Below are 20,243 nucleotides of genomic sequence, written 5' to 3'. Positions count from 1 at the left end.
AAATAACAACAACAAAAGGCCCAATCAGAGATGAGGAGACAGGGAATACCACCAAGAAGTTAACCTTTCCTCAAGTCCTTGGTGCTACTAACTGTGCCCTCCACCACGTTTAAGACCTCTCCCCGGGTCACCTCTGCTCTTATATAGACTTCCCACCTTGTCACAGCCATACCCTACCTCCTCAGAACTGAGCCCAACCTCCTTGTGAGGGAATACATGCACTTTCTCACCTGATGAATCATTGAGAAGACCCAAGGGCCTGGTCTCTCAAGGCCTGAAAGCAAACCAACCAACCAACCAGCGTAGAGTAAGTTCCTGCAGCTCCGTCAGAATGCACCTGCCCATGTCCCTCATTCTAACAGGGGCTAGCCTACTTTCAATCAGGGGCTCTTTACAAAGCAACAAACTCAAGTAGAGCATGAGCTGGCCAGACAGTCCCAACAAAATCAAAGTTAGCCAGCTACCCAAGGGAGAGATGAGACAGCATACACAGTGTGAAGAGAGGAGCTTCTCAGAGAAAGTGGTCACAGTGTATAGAGTTGGCCATGGCAATCAGAGTCCTTGGAGGGCTGGCAAATCTGACTCCTGAGAAGGTCTCCAACGCACTGTGCTGGGCTATTTCTCGAATGTATAAGATTAGTAAAACTAACCTAAAAGCACTATTAAGCTAACAGAAGCATTTTTCATAGTTTCTCAATCATGTAAGTAAAAACATACATGCAGTTAACAGTGAAACATGAATCCTGTTTGTAAAGCAGGCAGTCACTCCTGGTAGAGCCAAGCTGGACACCCAACAGACCTGGATTCAAACCATGGCCACATATCTTACGTTGAGCCTATGGAACAGGATGGACAGGAAACCACCCACCATTCAGGCTGCTGGCCAGGAACAAGCCTGGCTACTGACCATCTCCTCAGCTGAATTAGTTGGCTCATACAGTCCAAAAACAAGTCCACATCAGAGAGTGGGACTGGACATTGCAAACATTGCGATGAGCCCCTAGTCTATTCTCATGGACAGGGTGGGACCAACCCTCAGAGCCTATGACCAACGCACACCAGGCCCCCGTGGCATGCCTACAAACTGGGGAGGGAAAAGGTTGGGTTGCAGAGTTGTAATGAATCTCTCCCTTACCTCTGCAAACACACAACCCTGTCATACGCAGAGAACAGACTGAGCTCCTCATCCATGTGAAGATCCCCTTGTTTCAGAACAAGACACTCAATAATAAAACTTAAAACAAAACCCATACCTCAGATAGTTAAAAGTCTGATGAAGAAGCTTTAAGTGAGGAAGAGGAAGCCTGAAGGAGGAGGAGGAGGAGGTGACAGTGACCTTGAACATGCAGGCACAGGCTTGAGCAGGGAGGAGCCAGGGCAGAACTCTGAGGGGTGACCTGCCCACCTTTCTCATCCAAAGCCTGACGCTGCATCTGGACTACCTGCTTTCAGATGGCAGAGACATTTGAAACATTCCATTCTAAGTGAGTAAAAGAACATTCACACAGGCAAACTCCTCCAGGGAACCAGCCCCTAGCAGGATGGCTTTGGTGATCTGTTTGCTGGTAGGTAGGGGGCTGGATCCAGGGCTTTACACACACAAGCCCTCCAATGTGCCGCTGGGCTACACCCTACTGAATTCTATAAACTTCCTGACTTTCTTTGTTCTTCTGGCCAGGAAGATCATTCCGCAGATGGAAAGCCGCCATAACTATGTTCCCTCGGGTAGCACCCTTCCTCATTCACCTGGCACATGTTTACCTGGTGTGACAATAAACAGATTGTCACCTCATGAGTAAGAACCATGCCACAAGAGCGGTGATTTGTTTAAAGAATGTCGCCCGCTGCATAATTAGCCTATAGGTTGCCATCTGTCTCCAAGTCCTCATAAAACTAACCATATGTTGTTTTTGTCGAGGCTGATCCAGGCACCCACCTTTCCCCTAGAGGAAAGGATACACATTCTTTCCTGGGAGGGAAGGAGTCTCAGAGAATGCACATCAATGCATCTCTACCCTCTTTCCTTTCTGGCTAGGAGATATCTCCTTTGTTCTGCCCATGGGTTGGCCACGGCTACCAACCCAAGCAACACGAACAGTTTCTACAAAGTTCTGAAGGGGCCCTGGAGACACTGAAGCATATGCAGGCGTTAAATCTACAACTGTGTTTGTCCTCTGTGGTCTGACCTGGAAGTACGAGGAGAAACACACTTAAGAAAATACATCTCAGGAATGCTTTTCCTCACCAACATCTACTGTGGTTTAAAACGCCACGTGGAGAAAGAGCAGGTTCCAAAGCCCAGGCCATCCGCTCTTACACAGCTAACAAACTAGAAATGAATTTAAGTCACCACTTCAAATGGTGTGGAAACACCCATGTGATGCTGCTTTGATTGACAAGACTGAGAATTCTCCAACTGTTAAACACTGATCTCATGACTCCCACCAACGGCCAACAAGCAGCATCAGCACCAAGCATTCCGGACCTCAGACTGGCTTGTCTTACTTTTTTTTTTTTCAGCAAAACGTGAGTGATGATTATCTCCAAAGTGTGCCTGCGATTTAAAATAATACTGCAGCAAACACAAAAGCACTTTGGTACCTTAAGAGCATGGGCTCTCCGGGCAGCAGTAGACCATTAACACAGCTGCTGGGTGTGGACATAGCAGTTCTTCAACAACTGGGTCCCTTAGGGCACCACTGAATTAATCTGACCCACGGTCTACAGACTCAAGCATAAATCAAAGTTACAAACCTGGCCCAATGTCATCATTTTAAAAGGCCGCGGGTTTCCGCCAAGGCAAATGGTCCATTTGGCCTGGGAAAGTATGCGCTCAACGGAATCGAATGGCGCAGAAAGGAAGGTTTTAGCTTTCCACCCTCTCCTAATTCATTAATCCCTAAGGTAATTCTTATCACCCCCAAACAGCCAACTTCTCAGACCTTTAAACGTGTAGCCTGTATTTCACCTCCTCACTGAAGCTGAACTACATGTCTACCACTGCCATGCTGAGGTATCAACAGTTAACAGTGGGTAGACTCCACCTCTGGAGCTGAGGTCTGCTAAAGGGGGGTCCCCTCTCTGTGCCAGCAGCAATTGTCTCTCTATGCAGTAAATGGGTTGGGCTCATTTCTGGCCAGCCTTGAATAGTTACCCTCCGTAGATCTTGAACCCTCTCCCAGGGGCCTTTCCTAAGCCCATGCATTTCAGACCAGGTCTCCTGGGAGCACTCCTGTCCACAGAGCAAACGCAGCTCCCAGGATGACAGGGACAGTCACTGACAGAGGCATCTCGGGCGTAGTGATGCAGTACAAACGAAGCATGATAGCGTACGGGCGAGGATACAAAATCGCAGAAAACACTTTTATAAATCGTGGGGATAATCTTAAGCTCTCAAAACTTTCTCAGAGCTCTCTTGTACATATATGCAGGTTTTCTAACATGTCACTGAAGACTTGACGAGTGTGTATCCACAGTTGGCTGGGGAGTTCATTTTTAGAGAAGAAACAGCTCAGCTCGTCACTGTCAGTCCTCCAAGGAGACACTATCACTGCTAATCCCTCGGCCCTGAGCCCTTGACAGATGTAGGTGGGGGCAGCGTGGGAGCCTCAGGACCAGCCTCCCCAGCTCTCCTACTTGTTTCTCATGCTAAGGTCTGTTCTGGCCAGTCACAACCACAAGGGGTGGGGGTCGGGGTGGGGGGGGTTAGTAATTCCAGAGCTTTGTTACCTTAGTTTGGTCCAGGGGAGTCAGGAATACTATGTCATCATTGTTCTTTCTTAATTCACAACAATAACAATCTCTCATTAAAAAAAAAAAAGAAAAGAAAAGAAAACCATTAAAGCTAAATGAAAATCTCCTTAAAGACTTCCCCCTCCCTTAAATAATCAACATATTACACAGCTACATGATATTCTGAAACCTGCTTCTGTTTCCACAGAAACTAAAACACCCTGATACTCAATGCTCCGTTCAAGTATCCGCTTATTTCTTCTCTGTCTCAGAAGGGCTGCGCTGTGTTTTATCACCTTCTGGATGCTCACATCATTTATAAGAGGATTAAAAAAAAAACCATCAGGAAGTAGTTCTTACTTCTCCATCTGAGGCTTGCAGGCACAGCCGACTTTGGCAGGGTTAGTAGGACTTGGACATCAAACCCATCTCATACACTTACCACTGAAAAGAAGATCTGCCACAGAATCAAGACGAGGAAAGCCATGAGCTTTGTGTCCTCTTTCATAACGGAACGTCAGTTACCTGCATTCAGTCCTTCCTCTGCCCCTAATATTTAGTCTTTTGTGTCTACAATATGAACAAATTTTACTTTTTAATGACAATAACTGGGGGCTGGAGAGACGGCTCGGCAGCTAAGAGCACTGACTACTCTTTCAGAGGTCCTGAGTTCAAATCCCAGCAACCACATGGTGGTTCACGACCATCCGTAATGAGATCTGATGCCCTCTTCTGGTGTATCTGAAGACAGCTACAGTGTACTCATATAAATAAAAATAAATAAATCTTTAAAAAAAAAAAGAAAGAAAGGAAGGAAGGGAGAAAGGGAGAAAGAAAGGGAGAAAGAAAGGAAGAAAGGAAGGAAGGAAGGAAGGAAGGAAGGGAAGAAGGAAGGAAGGGAAGAAGGAAAGAAGGAAGGAAGGAAGGGAGGAAGGAAGGAAGGAAGGGAGGAAGGAAGGAAGGAAGGAAGGAAGGAAGGAAGGAAGGAAGGAAGGAAGGGAGAAAATAACCTAGGTGTGCATTAATCATAGTAGGCCATCCATGATGGCCACACAGTCATGTCTAACGACTTTTAACACCTATTTATTTCCTTAGTACACTATTCATTCATAATGCTATAGAAAAACTACTGCTTTAAAGTCTACTTAAAAGTAAAAACTAAAACCCAGTTTGAAAAACCATACCCCAGACACCCACTCTTTTCGGATTCCTGCTCATTCAGAGGACAGCTGCCAGGCCACCAGCTTTGGACTCCAGTGAAGACTTCCCCTCTCCCTTGGAAGCTACTGGAGTACTACTCATTTGAAATGTTTTCTGCTCTTCCAGTTTCCCAAGAGTCTGCCCACCAGAATCCTGAGCTGTGTCTTCCCTGGGAGGCTCTAGGACCCTCCTCTACTTGGCTTTGCGGCTCTAGGTTTCTGCTACTATGAAATACACATTCACAGAACCACCCAGCATTGACTCCAAGGCCTTACAAGACCATGGCCTGCCATTATGCAAGTGATGTCACTTGCCTAAAGATTTTCTTAAGTTGAGTTCCCTATTAGGAGCCATTTATTTGGGACCTTTCCTATACCAACAAACTCACCATGTTTAGCATGTCTGACCAGAGAGTCCACAGTGGACCTGAGAAAGGATGGTGCAGTAGACAACCTGAAGATACAAAGGGGAGCAGAGAGGAATGGCTGGGTTTGGAGGAACACTGTTTTGAGAATCTGGCCTTGTAGATCAAACCCAGAGCTTCTAGACACTGGCAGCGTCAGCTTGGCAAACGACTTCACTATGGAAATAGGGATTATCACAAAGCTAATCTTAGATTTTGTATAATCCAGGCTGGCTGGGGATAACCTTGAACCTCTACTTCCCATCTTCCTGCTTCCACCATGCCCAGTTCGTGTGGCAGGTGTGTGCCATGATGCCCCACCTCCTGAGGTTCTGCAGACTGAACCCAACCCCCTCTGCCCACATATTCGAGGTTATGGGCAAAGGCCCCACCATTCAGAGGGGTGCTGAGTTCATATAAAGAGCTAAGCAAAGGGAATGCCTCAGATGCCCTAGGCATAGTCTGGAGTTTGGCCCCTGGGAAGCCCAGTGGGCACTAACTTCCTTTAGAGAGCTGTTTGCCAGCTCAGGAATGAAGAATACCCTCACGGACCCAAAATCATTAGTTAGACTTGTTTTCCCTGGGAGCTGCCTTCATCACACATCGGATCACAAGATTCAACACACATCCTGCGTTTTTTGGCACTTATTAATTCTGGGAAGTTAATTAAAAAGTGGAATTTATTTTAGGAAGGGAATGCAAACAGCGATACTCGGTTAATCAATTATGCAAAGCTGTATGTATGTATGGTCAGGAGGCAGACCGAGAGTCTCGAAAAACCTCCTCCTGAGACAGGAACTTGCAACGTGAGCGGAAACCCCCACACCTTTATCTCTGACAGCTGTGAGGGAGTTCACTCACATCCCACCCCCCAAATACTTACACTTCGATAAGAGAAAATAATCCTAAAGTGACTCAGCTCATCTAGTCTAAGGCAAATTCTCCTCTCAGCTCTGTTCCAAGAAACCAGGCCTGAACTGTTTTTTTTTTTTCTCTTCAATTAGCATTTTTAGTCTGGCAGCCCCTGTGCTGGACTTTGGGGATGGGAATAAGATATTCAAAACAATAAATAATAAATAAAAATGAAATTTTAAAAGGCAGTTCCAAGCCCTTTCCAGTCTTGGAACCTGAGAATGGTTCCTTTGTACTTGGAAAGTTCCCTGAGTCTAATACTGAACAGATAAGACCAGTGAGCCACAGCAACGGGATGAGCCCATCTGCGGCTGTCTCTTCCAAGGAAGAAGAGAGTATGGGCTGGCCCCCACAGCTGACACCGGCCCCTGAAGGGCAGCACCTGCGGCCCTGCCCCCACATCCAACTCCCAATCACCAGAGGCCCCAAGTTGGCTGTGCCATTCCCTTACTTCAATCTGGCCTCTTCTACTAAAAAACAGTTCCCGGCCTCTGTGGCAAACCTGGTGTAGACACAGCACTTTCACACAGACCTCAATCCCTGGACTTGAGCTATCAAGGGCACTGGGTTAACACTAAGCAGATCAGCTAAACAGAAAGGACTCATGGTTCTGTTTTCAGAGAGACGTGACAGAAAGCAAGCCAAATAAACGGATGTTTAACAAAGGCCAAGACTCCGTTTTCAGCTAAGTTTGATTATTTTTTAACTGCTTCTTCAAAATAACATTGTTATTAGTTTCCCCACTACAACCATTAAGATAACAAGGCAGCCAGGAAGATTGCATCATGTGGAGTAGTTCAGCATGGCAGCTTTCACGCACAGCTCTCTCTCTCTCTTTCAGGGCTTCTTCTACTCCCAGAACTCTCTCTCTCTCTCTCTCTCTCTCTCTCTCTCTCTCTCTCTCTCTCTCTCTCTCTCTCTCTCTCTCTCTCTCTCTCTCTCTCTCATTCAGTCCTATCTGGAAGGCAAAGGCTGAGGAGGTGTGTTTGGTCAGCTCGGAGCCTTATCAACAGTGTAAAGGGCAGACATCTACAAATCCCAAAATGATGATGACATTCTCAGCGGCTCCGGAGGTGTTACTTGCCAAACCCCAATTAAAATGAATGAAAGTTCCTGCGCACCTTTATGAAGATCGGAATATCCCTGGTACATGACGGTTGGCTAGGACAGTGTCTGTTTTGTGAGATTCTTTCATTAGTGATTTGTCTATGAAATATACTTCTGTATTTCTAGTCATGATGGCAAACCTACCTATAACATCAGCATTTGAGAGGCAGAGGCAGCATAGCACATTCCAGGCCAGCTTGGGTCATGAAACAAAACCCTGCATATTTTTTTAAAGGGTTAGGAATATAGCTCAGTTCTGTCCAATGCCATATTGAACTGGCTGTGGTGTTGCTTGCCTGTAACATCATCACGCAGGATGTAGAAACAAAGGATTAACATTCCATGCTCATCTCTGGCTCATTATTGAGTCCAAGGACACCCGAACTATCCAGGATCCTTCCTCAAAATAAAATTCTGTTTATATAAGAGATTAGACATGTCAGTTGAAACTAAAATTTCAATTACCTCCTTTAAAAGAAAATAAGCTCTTATTCATCATAATTACAATCATACTCATTTCTATGTAGGCTTCAGATAGCCGAGTCTCTGAAAAACCATTTTAGAGTGGGACCATCCACTGTCACCAAACTAGTGCCGATGGGCGTAGTAGTGCAAGTGACACAGTCAGGTTTATCTAGTTCTGACAAAAAAAATTCACATAAATATCACCTCAGTTAGACTGTAGATTCCAGCCGACCCCGATGATTCTCTCACAAAACAGAGAAAGGTCGTGCGGGTAGTCACCTCAGGCTTACCCTTCCCAGGCAGGCTGGAGGCCCCATGCACACTTCCAACAGAACTGGAATAGCAGAGCAACCCAATGTTCCAAAGGTGGCCTATGCTGAGTCTCCTATACCTACCAGCTGGACACACATGCCAAGGTGGGGTGTCCTTAGGAGCAAGAAAGCCAAAAGACATTCAAAACCTATATCTGATTCACTTACGTGATTTGACTTTAAAGCTAAAGCACAATTTTTAAAAAAGTAATTATACATTTTTAATTCCAGAATGGAACCTGACAACCTGAGAATATTCCCAATGCCAGACAGAGGGGCAATGGTATAGGAAGAAGCCCCTCTAATTAGGCAAGGCTGGGAAGGACAGAGCCAGTATACTGATTCCCGAAACTAACACTCTCTCCCTCTCCCTCTCCCTCTCCCCCTCCCCTTCCCCCTCTCCTCCCCCTCCCTCCTACCCCCTCTGGATTTTCTCCTCTGTTCTTTGACTTCTCAAATCCCTCCTGTTTTGGTCAAAGTCAATGACTTCAAGCTATAAGCACAGGCTGACCATTGGGGGAAGGGGGCAAGAAAAATGAACCAGAATGATTTGTTGGCACTCCGAGATCGACCAAGCTATGACACACAGACAGGAACCTAACAGCAGAGGGTAACCTACTTATCCGGCTTTCGTCTTCTCTGGTGTGTGTTAGCACAAACAATGGCCAAGACCTTGTAAGGTCTAGAAATAAGAAAGCCTTTTAGAAAACACAGTGAAGCCACAATCAGTCAGGGCTCCTGGCTTAGTTGTCAACCATGCCACTTACAGAGCAAGCAAGTGCAGAGCCATCTCAGGTCGGGATCACCTCCAATTTGGGTCACCTGTGTACCCCAGGTGCTTAGCCCTCATAGACGTGAAATGTACAGTCAGGAAAGCTAAAAATCACCTCGGGGAATTGCATGCGTCAGCACTTCAGGAAGTCTCCAGTCTTCCAGGCAGCCCCATGCTTATCTCCTTTTGGATTCCTAATCCCTCTGCAGGGTTTTAATTACTCTGTCACAATGACATTTCTCCACAAACAAGAGCAACACAGTGGAGTCCAAAATGGATTAACTTTATATTTATTGTATTATCACCGTGACATTGTATAACTGAGTCATTGAGACATATTTTGCTGTACGTTAGACCATTCCTCTGACTTCAGTTCAACCTTCTTCCTTTAAAAAAAACAAATATTTCTAAATAATCTGTAAGGCCAGTAATTTGCTTTTGAGAGAGAGATCATGGTACGTAAAGGCAGGAGTTGGCTGGCAGGCTTCCAGCAGCATGGAGACCAGGATTAGACACTAGCTCATAGCTGGGTTATGTGAGTGCACATCTCTGCTAGTGACAAGAGAGACAACCACCACTGGATCACCCTCACCTGGGACCCAGGGCAATAATGGAGAAACTGCAAGTTGTGTGCCTGCTAGGAAGCTCGAGTCTCGCATCTGCAGCATCTCCTGTCCCCAGCTCACTGCTCCTCCAACCCCTCTCTACCAACATAAGGCACCAGTTCACACACTCCACAACTCAGCTCCACTTAGCCCAGCTCCTCTTCCCACTGCCTGGAAACTGGCCCTATGCCAAAGTCCACAGGTCCCTACTCTACCCTCAGTCATGGCAGGGAGATGTCAGGAATTATTTTGACTAGAAGAACAGTAGATCTGAAACCATTGTATGAAAACCCAGTTCAGTCATTCCCACTATACGTAAGCAATGAAAATGTTCCTCTCAGAGGCTGTGAGATGGTGCGGTGAATGTCGTGAATGCTGGAGGACCTAAGTCCAGGTTCTGAGCATTCACATAAAAAGCCTGGTTGTTGAGGTGCTGTGTTCCTACATTGCCCGTGCTAGGAGGAGGAGACAGGAAGATGGGTTTGGGGGGGTCACTGGCTGGTGAGTCTAACACTGGAGCTTCAGATGCCATGAGAAACCTTGTCTGCACAAATGGTGGACAATGATGAAGGAAGCCACCCAGCATCTACACACAGGGCCACTTCCAGCTACACATACCATGAGTGTGCACGCGCACGCTCACAACACACACACACACACACACACACACACACCTACCTCTTTTATCTGAAAATGTCCCGAAACCAATTCGACATGAATGCCCAAGTACTACCCATCCAACTAAGCTTGTCAAGCACTCTCACAGTGTACAGCAAGCACCTGAGAGAAGCGAAGCAGCTGCTGTATTACCGAATAAATATACTGCCTGCCTATGCTGGCGCTGGGGGGTATGAAAATATATTTGCCAAGACACGATGAATAGACAACAGCATTCAGAAAGGAATTCTACACAGTTTCCACCACTACACGAAACGTTTGCCTCAAAGGCACAACCAGAATACTGCACTGTGTTTAAAAATTACCGCTTTCCTCAAGGTCTGTTTCTAAGTTTCTGGACTTCCCTTGGGCTAACATGTTCTATATAAGTTTTTAAGGAGAAAACATAAAAGTTGGTGTATTTCCTCATGCTATATATAGGTAGATCACTAAAGAAAAGCAAAGTGAGAGGAACTTCACAAAACAAAAAGCAAAAAACAAACAAACAAACAAAAAAAACAGTTACCAAGAAGACCGATCATGCTTTGGATGGGAAGGCACATTTTTGACAATTTATGTGCACAGCATCCTTTTATTGTCAGAAACAAGGGACTTAAAATGTGAGGCCAGGTTGCTTTTTTTCTTCCCCGTTTGCCAAGCAAGCAAGCTGAGTGCTACCTGACTTCAAGACAAAAGCATTCTCAGACACTTCCCTCCCTCAGCCTTGACAGCTTCTGAGCACATGACCAACCGACTGACTGACTGACTGACTGACTGACTGACTGACTGACTGACTGACTGAGGGTGGGGATGGATGGACATTAAACTTTGAGTCAGGAATCCTGAATTCTAGAGCAGATTCTGCCCTGAACCAGACACGACCATTGGGTGATTCATCTCTCCTCACCCACGTGGAGTTAAACAGAACTTTCAGAACTTTGGAAGCTTCCTCATGCCAGCGGGACGTAAGGGCCAAGCCCTCAGCTGAGAAGGTGGGCCGCTGAAGCTCACTGGCTACCAACCAAAGCTTATTTTTAAAGAACTTCAGCTGGGTATGCTGGAAACGTTACCAGAAGAACGAATCTCTCCCTTTCCTTCCCCACCCTGTTCTCCTAACCCCTGAAGATATTTTAGAAAAAAAATAATGTAACCTTTCCCCCGTTCCTCTGCTTTTCCTGTGTGTGTAGGGGAGGAAACTAGACAGCTGGCCTTATACAATTTCTAAGCTGGGGCACTGTTTCCAAGGTAACAAGTTTTTCAAAAAAAAAAAAAAGCATAGATAGGTGTAGGATATTGACTATGTAGATGACGGGTGACCCTCTAGTTATTTCATAAATAGGCAAGAAGTCAGAGAAGCTCGTCTCCACTTACACAAGGAAGAATCTGAGGCTTTTACAACATTTGCAAATGATCTTCTTTGGGCAATATGGTTTCTAACATATAAAACTCCAGAGGAGTTTTATCCAGAGAAAGGCAGCTTCGGTCGAGTCTACAGGGTCTACACAGACTACATGGAAAGGCGCTCTTCAGCCCCGGGTCTAACCACAGATGCCCTCCCTACAGCTCCCTCATAGCCACAAGCAATGGCACAGCACAGTCCCTTGCCAGCTCGCCACACAGCGAGCAGCAATGACCCTTTCTGATCTTCGCACTGAGCCACCTGCATGCATATGAAACACAGCGCCCTGCTGGAGAACCAACTTTGGCGAGAACCAACTTTGGCTTCCAAAGGCAGATGGGGAGCCAAGGAGGTGGCGCTCTGCACCCCGCCCCCCCCACCCCATAGACAAAGGCTAGGAACTGAACCCCCTGGCAACTGGAAGGTGGCACGGCCACCAGCCAAGGGTGAGGGGGCAGAGGGACAGCAGTGCTTCCTGTGGCGGATGCCCTGCTGTGGCTAGCACCCAGAGCACACCACTGTGTGCCAAGGGGCCGTTCCCAAGCCTTCCTCTAAGAAACATGAAGAAGCCAAAGACGGGGAAAGGTGGTACATTCATGGCACGGCAGACACAAAACCAAATGGAGCTAGGATGCTGGGGAAGAAGTGGCATGCAGTGGGCACCAAGAATCCAATTATACAGCCTGTTTGGCACAAGCAGGTCAAATCTCCTGTGGCTACAGAATAATCCAGGAGCACCCAGACTCCATGATTTCTAGAGGTCTGGGGTACAAACAAAGACCTATTTGTGTTCTCTTGGATACCCACACTGCCAATTTGTCTCTCACCTTCTAAATAAACCTAATTACTCAGTCTCTTCTTAGGCTGTCTGCCTTTTCCCTTGGCTCCAGGAAAAGCAAGCACAAACTGCTCTACTCAAAAGTGGGTGAATCCTAACCACAACTCTGCAGCAGGCAGGACAGGTACAGTACAGAAGCGCCTCGGTGCTCTGACCTGGGCCCTAAACATGGCACTTGGTCCTGGGCAGTGTCCTCCTGAGGCGTTCCGACACTCATGCCATGGGGATCAGATGCAGGGCCTCAGGCATGCAGTACTCCGCCCTGCCCTCACCACGCCCTTCGCCAGCCATCCTGTCCTGCCGCTCGGCCTGCTCCTGCCCACTCTGCAGACTGGTTATTCTATCTCATTCCTTCGAGAGACCCTTCATTTTCCTGTTTTGTAAAACCAGTATGTCGCAAAAAGTTAAAAAAGAATTAATTTCCTTGTGGCCCCACAGGATGAAAGAGGTAAAACGGGGTTCTGTCTCTTAAGACTCTGCTGAGCCTTTAAAAAAAAAAAAAAAAAAAAAAAAAAAAAAAAAAAAAAAAAAAAAACGAGCCAAATGCGCCAGTGTCACACGATTGCAGAGGATCACAGAAATCTGCCCTGCCATATGTTTCACTGAGCAAAGAAAGGGCAGCGTTGGTGTTAACTTCGATTTTCCAAAAAACGCTACAGCCCCACTTTTCACTCCCCGAGCCTGTCATTTCTTAAGACAAACCTTGGGATTGCTGCAGCCAGCTTTCACAGACTCCCTTCTCCTGCCTCTTGCTTTGAATATGTTTAATATAGTCTCTTCTCTCTTTCCATGGCCTTCCATTTACTCCTGTTTACTGATATAAAAATCTTACAGGTTTCCCATCCTTCCCAGTACCTGGAAATAAAGGACAGAGCGGGCTAAACAAAGGAGAGACGGAAGACAAATAAAATCCAGTTATGCCGCTCAGATTGAGTTCCCTGAGGCATTCTGATGTGCTCTAGAGGGCTTCAAGGAGGGCCACAGCTCTGCCGCAGCACGTGGGCTCCTAGAAGATGCAAATACTGCCTTGCCTCTCTAACGGGAACTCTCAGGTCATGACACCAAGTGTGCAGTTAGTCACAGCTTACCCTTGCGGAAAGCTTTGTTTTTTTAAAGATGTCTTCTTGCATGTCACAGGCCACGTTATTCTTCGGGTGAGAGGATAGATTACAAACTGTTGACGGTGCCTAGAAAGTACTGTGACATTGTTCACGTAGGAGGAGAGCAGATCCAGGACAAGTAAACAGATGGAAGAAGGCAGCGCTCTGGGGACCAGAGTCACTCCCCAGGACCCTCTCAATGTTCCCGACATAGAAAGAGAGTTTCCCAGGATTGATGCGGGCTGCAACCCAGACCCAAGTCATCTTTAACATCAGACAGCTGTACACCAGAACACCAAGTTCCCACACAGCAAGCAGAGTGAGCAAGCTGGGATACATGCATGCTCGCTCGCTTCATAGTATTTTAGGGTCAACTAAACTCCTAGAGCTAAGATCAATCCGGCTCCCAAAGCAACGGAGCCCCCAAAGGTGGGTGCCTACCAGCTGGACCACCGCCTCAGCTTAGAGGCCGGAGACACTCTGGCTTTCACTTACGGCTCTGACGATGGTTCTACCAGACAAAGGAAGAGAAGGCCTCCTTGCCAGACAACTTAATTCCCTATCAACACCCATTTTCTGTAATTGGTCAGGGGGTGAGGGGTGTCTTTCTTGCTCCTTGGCAGGACTTCTTTGCATTAGCTGGATAATTGTTTCCTTTCTCCCACTGCCTAGATCTACATCCAGGGACCAGGCCGCTGGCTACATATGGAACACCAGAAATAAGTCCAAAGCTGGAACGCCAATAATACAGTTACGCTTTTAAAAAACACTTATCATGGCCCCCAAAATTTCATTACCTCGTGATAAGTAGAGGGGTTTGTTTACTTGTAAAGCAGCACAAAATATAGTGAATTTCTCATCGGATGTTACAATGCTGCTTGCTATAGGGTTCGTGGAGGGGAGACCGCTGTGGAACACCCCCACTCCCACCCACCCCACCCCACCCCCCCGCAGCCCGCCTTTTCTACCAACCTGCTGAGTTACTTCAATAGCACATCAAGCTCCATTTCCACAGTCAAATCTCTTCCCCGAGTCTGCAATCACAGGTAATGAGCCTCCAGTGAGCACATTTGCTCTGAGCCTGGCAGCCATGGTCTGTGATTCTGGTCACATGCCTGTGTATTAAGGAAACTGAAGAGCAGAGCAAACCAGGAAATGAAGGGACACTGTCCCCATCTCAAAAAGATGGTGTTGCTAACAAAGCAGCACCTGTGCTTGCAAATTATGCTGGCCTTGTTCCCTCTCCGTCCCCTGGATTTACAAAATGAACAGGGCGTTACCAGACATTATGAGGCGTTACCAGGCAGTCGCTCGGCTCTATGGCAGCTGGTCCAGAGCCAGCTTCCCAACAGAGAAGGGTTTACAAAGGCCTACCATGCTCCCTCATCTCATCTAATGTTCTAGACATGCCTCCATAGTGATTACTTGCTCTCTGGCTGTGACAAAGTACCTGACAAAGTGACTTACGGAAGGGGGCCCTTATTTTGGCTCACAGATACAGGGTGATGTCCATTCTATCAGAGAGTAACGGCGGCAGAAGCCTGAGGCAGCTGGCCTCGTTGCATCTGCAGTCAGGAAGCATACAGAGACTTGCTCCCTCTGGGTTCATGGTCTCATTTTTATTGACTGCTAGGTGGGCCTTTTCCATCTTAGTAAACCTAACCCAGAAAAGCCCTCACAGACACACCCAGAGATTTGTCTCCTAGGCGACTGTAAGCCCCATCCAAGTTGACTGGGTTAAGTATCACACCCTGTGAAATGGCATTCTCAACTCAGAGCTGAGATCCCCACGCTCAGAAAATAAGCTACCTCCCCAAAGTCAGAGAGTTCGTCAGGGCCATGATAGGTAGCACACTCAAGCCTCCTGACCCACACAATGTCCCCACGAGGGCCCGGGCTCCATCAATCGATGTCAGTATTGAGAGGGGCTAAAGGTGATCTTCAGGAAACTGGGACAGAGCTGCCTCTGTTCTTTCTGATCTGCTTTTTCTAGGAAAAGGGCAAGACCAGGCCACCATCCGTAGACCATGTACAGCCTGGCCCTAGTCCCCAACACGCTGTCATAGTCAGCCCTCTCCCCTCAAAAACTCAACATCCCACTTTAATGCACAGTTAGTCCTAAGCGTGCAAGAGACTGGTATCTTCACTTCCATTTTTAGGTCCTAGATGGTTTTGCTCAATTCCTTCACCTGTTTGTTTGTGTTTTCCTGTAATTCCTTAAGGGATTTTTGTGTTTCCTCTTTAAGGGCTTCTACTTGTTTACTGATGATCTCCTGTAATTCTTTAAGGGATTTTTTTTTTTTGTTTCCTCTTTAAGGGCTTGTACCTCTTTAACTGTGTTCTCCTGTATTTCTTTAAAGGAGTTATTCATGTCCTTCTTAAATTCCTCTAGCACCATCGTGAGATATGATTTTAGATCCAAATCTTGCTTTTCCGGTGTTTTGGGATATCCAGGACTTGCTGTGATGGGAGTACTTGGTTGTGATGAAGCCAAGTAGTCTTGGTTTCTGATGGTAGGATTCTTATGTTTGCCTTTAGTCATCTGTTGATCTCTGGTGTTAGATGTTCTTGCTGTCTCTGACTAGAGCTTGTTCCTCCTGTGTGTCTGTAAGCCTGTGTCAGTACTTCTGGGAGATCAGCTCTCCTCTGGTAAATCCCGGGCACAGATGGCTGTGGATCAGTTGTCCTTCCTGAGTCCTAGGGTCAGAGCATACCCTGGAGACAGGATCTCCACTTGTGGGAGAGGTGCAGAGAGGACTGTGGGTCTGTTGTCCCTCCTAGGTGTGGTCTGAGGTAGAAAGGATCCTGACCAGGCTGCCCTGTGACTTGTGAGGCCTGTGCCTTCCAGCTGGTCCCACCTTAGAAAGTCACCAGAGAGAAAATGGTGGATCTTACCAGAGTCCCTGGGTTAAAGCATTCCGCTTGCAGGGAAGGGGCAGAGAGGGTTGCAGATCCACTGCCGTCACTCCTAGGTGTAGACGGAGGTTGAGAGGATCCTGTCCCTGCCGCCCTGTGCCTTGTGAGGAGACTGGTGTCTTCACAAACACAATTGCCTTTCATTATTTTAGGTTTGTCATGACAACAGACCACTGTGGTCTTAGACCATGAGTTTCTCAAGTAGCTGACTCCACAGGACCCAGAGGAGGTGAGGGAGGAGGAAGAGGAAGAGGAAGAAGAGGAAGAGGCACTGCTACACAGGACACAGGTGGATGACACCCCACATCCCCAAACCCCAAGTGCTTATCAAGTAGCAATTTGCTCCCACGCTTTGCTGCCCTGGCTCTGGGCAGGCAGACGCCAGAATTCTGTCCTACCCAGCTTCCGCGGGGCACTGTTTGCTTTCTCTTCAATGGGTCTGTCTGCAAAGGACAGGGAGCCCACGTTCTAAGTTCAAAGACAGAAGGGAGGGAACTGCAGACTGATTTAACATAAAAGAATCAGGACAGCAGGGAAGGACAAAGGAGTGTGCCAAAAAAAGAGCTCTTTTCTGCTGTTATTTATACTTTTGAAACAATGTAAGTATGAAGCTTGCCAAAGAGGTACAGGAGAATCCTGGGAAAACATGCACTTTAAAAGGTCTCCAAAGCCCTCTGAAAATAATAGAATCCAGAAGTCTGTTTAGAAAGAATTAAAATAGAATAATAGTCTGAGCATATGAACAATTCCCCATTTTGCACAGATTATAATCTAAAACGTCACTTCTACATGCTTTGAAACTTGAACTCATTCCTACCTATAGAAAAAAAAGCCATAATTGATAACAAGTTCTATAAGGAATGGCACAAATGCCTTACATTTAAACATGAGCCTTTAAAAAAATACTTTGATATGTAACTCACTTAAAAAATCCACTCCTGTTGCACGTACAGCTAAGTGTTTTGACAAGTGTACATATCCACTCAACCATCTCTACAATCAAGATCAGTACACAATCTTCACAAAGTGCTTTGTATAACCACAGATTAGTTTTGTCTACACTGGAGTATCATCTAATTGGATTTGTACAATGCTTCTGAGTTTCCAAGCATGCTGCTATATACCTTTAGAATTCCACTCCTTTTTTGTTGCTGAGTAGTATTCCATTGTATGGATATACCACGATGTACCAAGTGATGGATACTTGGATCAATTACCGGTTTCTGTGATAGTTATAAATAATGCTTTTATTTATATTCACGAATGTGTTTCTGCAGACACATGTTTTAAATGATTTGAGGTAACCCCTACATGCTTTTCAGAAGCTAATGTACTATTCTATACTGTGATAAACAGTAATGATTAAAGGCTGACCTACAAGTGTCCTTTAGTTTACAGCGTGTCTGATATTCTCAACACTGGTGGGATAAGGGATTGAGCTTATGGTATTGGAGATACTGAGAAAAACTCTCCTTGCCCATTTTGGCCATGTCAAGGTTTCTTTTTGACAAAGTTCTATTCATGCCTCTCTCCTTTCCCTGGCCTCTGTAAATGCCTGATACACCCAGCCCAACCCTACCCAGATAAAGCCCCAGAGGGTGGCCCTTGGTGTCTCATTCCCAAAGCCACATTCTTCATGTTGTCTACCCTGCCCCAAATCAAAACACCGTCCCCTGCTACACTACTTGCAGGGATTGGGAAGGCCATCTGACCAGATGCCACCTATGCAAAGAACTGGCCCCTCAATGACAGTGGTCCTGAGTCTACGAGACAGATGCCACTGCTGTACCACATGGCTGCTCTGCTTCCAGATGAACTGACAGGCGACACACTGCAACACATGGGTGCCTTGAAATCGCAGGAGGTGGGGTGCTTGCTGGAGGGTAACTGAGGTCAGTTCAGGGTAGGAAGTTCACTGGATTTGCAGGCTGGACCTGCCGAGTCATATCTTCTTTCTCCCCGCCCCCCATTATTGCTTCTTTGCCTTCTTTCCTCCTCCTGCACCCCAGAACTCACAGATTCTCACACCATCTCATTCATGGTCATTTGCCCCACAGTAGTGACAGCAGGATGCCATGCATAAACTACAAGTTCTCATCTACACCTGAGCAAGACCATTCTGTGCTACCTTCCAGTTCCTCCGCACTGCACTCTACCTGGATCTTCATTGTATCCTCTATCCTAGGATTAAATGCACACAGCCTGCTGCAGATGCTCCTCAGTGCTGTATCTTCAGAACCACGGATGTCCATGGTGTGGCTAAAGAAGCTGTGACCTCTAGGGAAAACAACTTTTCAGATGCTCACGTCATGGAGCAATTATCCTGAGAGGCCAGGGAGATGACACTGGCTGTTCTTCCAGAGGACTCAGGCTCAATTCCCAGCACCCACATCCAGAACAGTCTGTAACTCTGGTTCCAGGGGACCTGCTATCTCTGTCAACATAGACACGGACGCAGGCAAAACAGCCTACATATAAAGAAGAAACTGTAAATTTTAAATCACTTTAAAAGGAAGACATTCTGGTATGAAGGCCAGGATGTTGTCAATAGTTCTGAAACCTGGCACTGCCGTTGGTTAGCCATCTCACCCCAGGGTAAGGAACAAAAACAAAGTCAGAGCTCGGAACCACCCCACTGTGTTTGTCCATCTTCTGCTATCTTAACCCCAAGCATGACTCTTCTGGCTCGTGCAAATTAAAAGCATCTGTGCAGCAATGAACTGATGTGACGTTCACAAGCCACGCTGGATGGTGTCACCAAGAGGGGTGGCTGGGCAGTGGGACAGCTCTTCTGGGATGCGCTTGCATCACCTGCTCCACAATTCCGACTTTATCCCCACCCGTGCACCTCCCCTTCAACCCTTTAATGGCTCTGCAACAGGCAGTGGGCTCTGGGCCCTAGACCACAGCAAAGCCAGCCACACAACCCCCCACCAGCCATGCACTCTCTGAGGATGCCCAAACCCAAGAGGAACTTAAAAAACAGTTACCTTCCTGACCATACACAATTACTTAGGTCATTCTGAACTGCCACTGTGTCTGCTACTTCCTGTTCCTCCTGATGCTCACCTAGAGAGGTGTGAAAACACGTTGAGCCAGGATTAAAAAATGGGGTGAGAGTTAGATAGACAGACAGACAGCTAGGTAGATGGATAGATAGATGATTAGATGGATGGATGGATGGATGGATGGATGGATGGATGGATGGATGGATGGGTAGGTGGATGGATAGATGGATGGATAAATTGGTGATAGACAGACAGATAGATATGTACACACACACACACACACATAGGTCATCATTGAACCTTGCATTGAGGCCTTGCTCTTTTGTCAAAAAGCCATGGTGGCGTATCATCCAGAAAGCCTGAGACTTGACTTCTGGGAACCTTCCCAGCCCTAGTCCCCCAGGCTTTGGCTATGTTTCATCTCGGTACCAAACAACAGAACAGAGTTATTCCATGAGTCCTTCAGCTTTCTAAGGGCTATGCTCTAGAAGGATGAATGATTGGTGATGCTGAGCAGACTCACACACAGAATACTGTCCTACCCTGCCTTACCACGATGACAGAGCCACTAGATCTCTGCCACGGAGTTGCTCTGAACCCAGAAACTGAGAGGAATCAGCAACAGACTTCCTTATCAAACTGCTAGCCCTGCACACACCCATTCACGAGAATAATCCACGAAGCACTCCACAGCACAAAGTGTAACTCTAATACTAAATGCAGTCCACCGTTCCATGTGTGAAAATACAAACTGGAATGAGCCGGGGTAGTTGGTGCTTGCTTACAAGATTTAGACAGAGCACAATGCAGTTTTCATT

At 46.7% G+C, this 20,243-nt stretch overlaps 1 protein-coding gene across 3 annotated transcripts in view; it reads right to left on the bottom strand.

Annotated features, from left to right (window-relative positions):
• Tspan5 (tetraspanin 5) overlaps window positions 1-20,243 on the bottom strand; it is a 166,444-nt gene that overhangs the window by 90,215 nt on the left and 55,986 nt on the right. The window contains exon 1 of one of the 3 annotated variants that reach the window (XM_031375653.1): window positions 19,408-19,434. The exons of the other annotated variants lie outside the window; for them this stretch is intronic. Coding sequence (XP_031231513.1) covers window positions 19,408-19,419 — 12 coding nt within the window. The 5' untranslated portion in view covers window positions 19,420-19,434. Of the gene's footprint in view, window positions 1-19,407; window positions 19,435-20,243 lie in introns of those variants that run through there. 3 annotated transcript variants of the gene reach the window in all.

Source organism: Mastomys coucha, unplaced genomic scaffold (assembly GCF_008632895.1).
Source record: "Mastomys coucha isolate ucsf_1 unplaced genomic scaffold, UCSF_Mcou_1 pScaffold16, whole genome shotgun sequence".
Taxonomy (NCBI): domain Eukaryota; kingdom Metazoa; phylum Chordata; class Mammalia; order Rodentia; family Muridae; genus Mastomys; species Mastomys coucha.
This window is presented reverse-complemented; position numbering and strand designations above follow the sequence as displayed.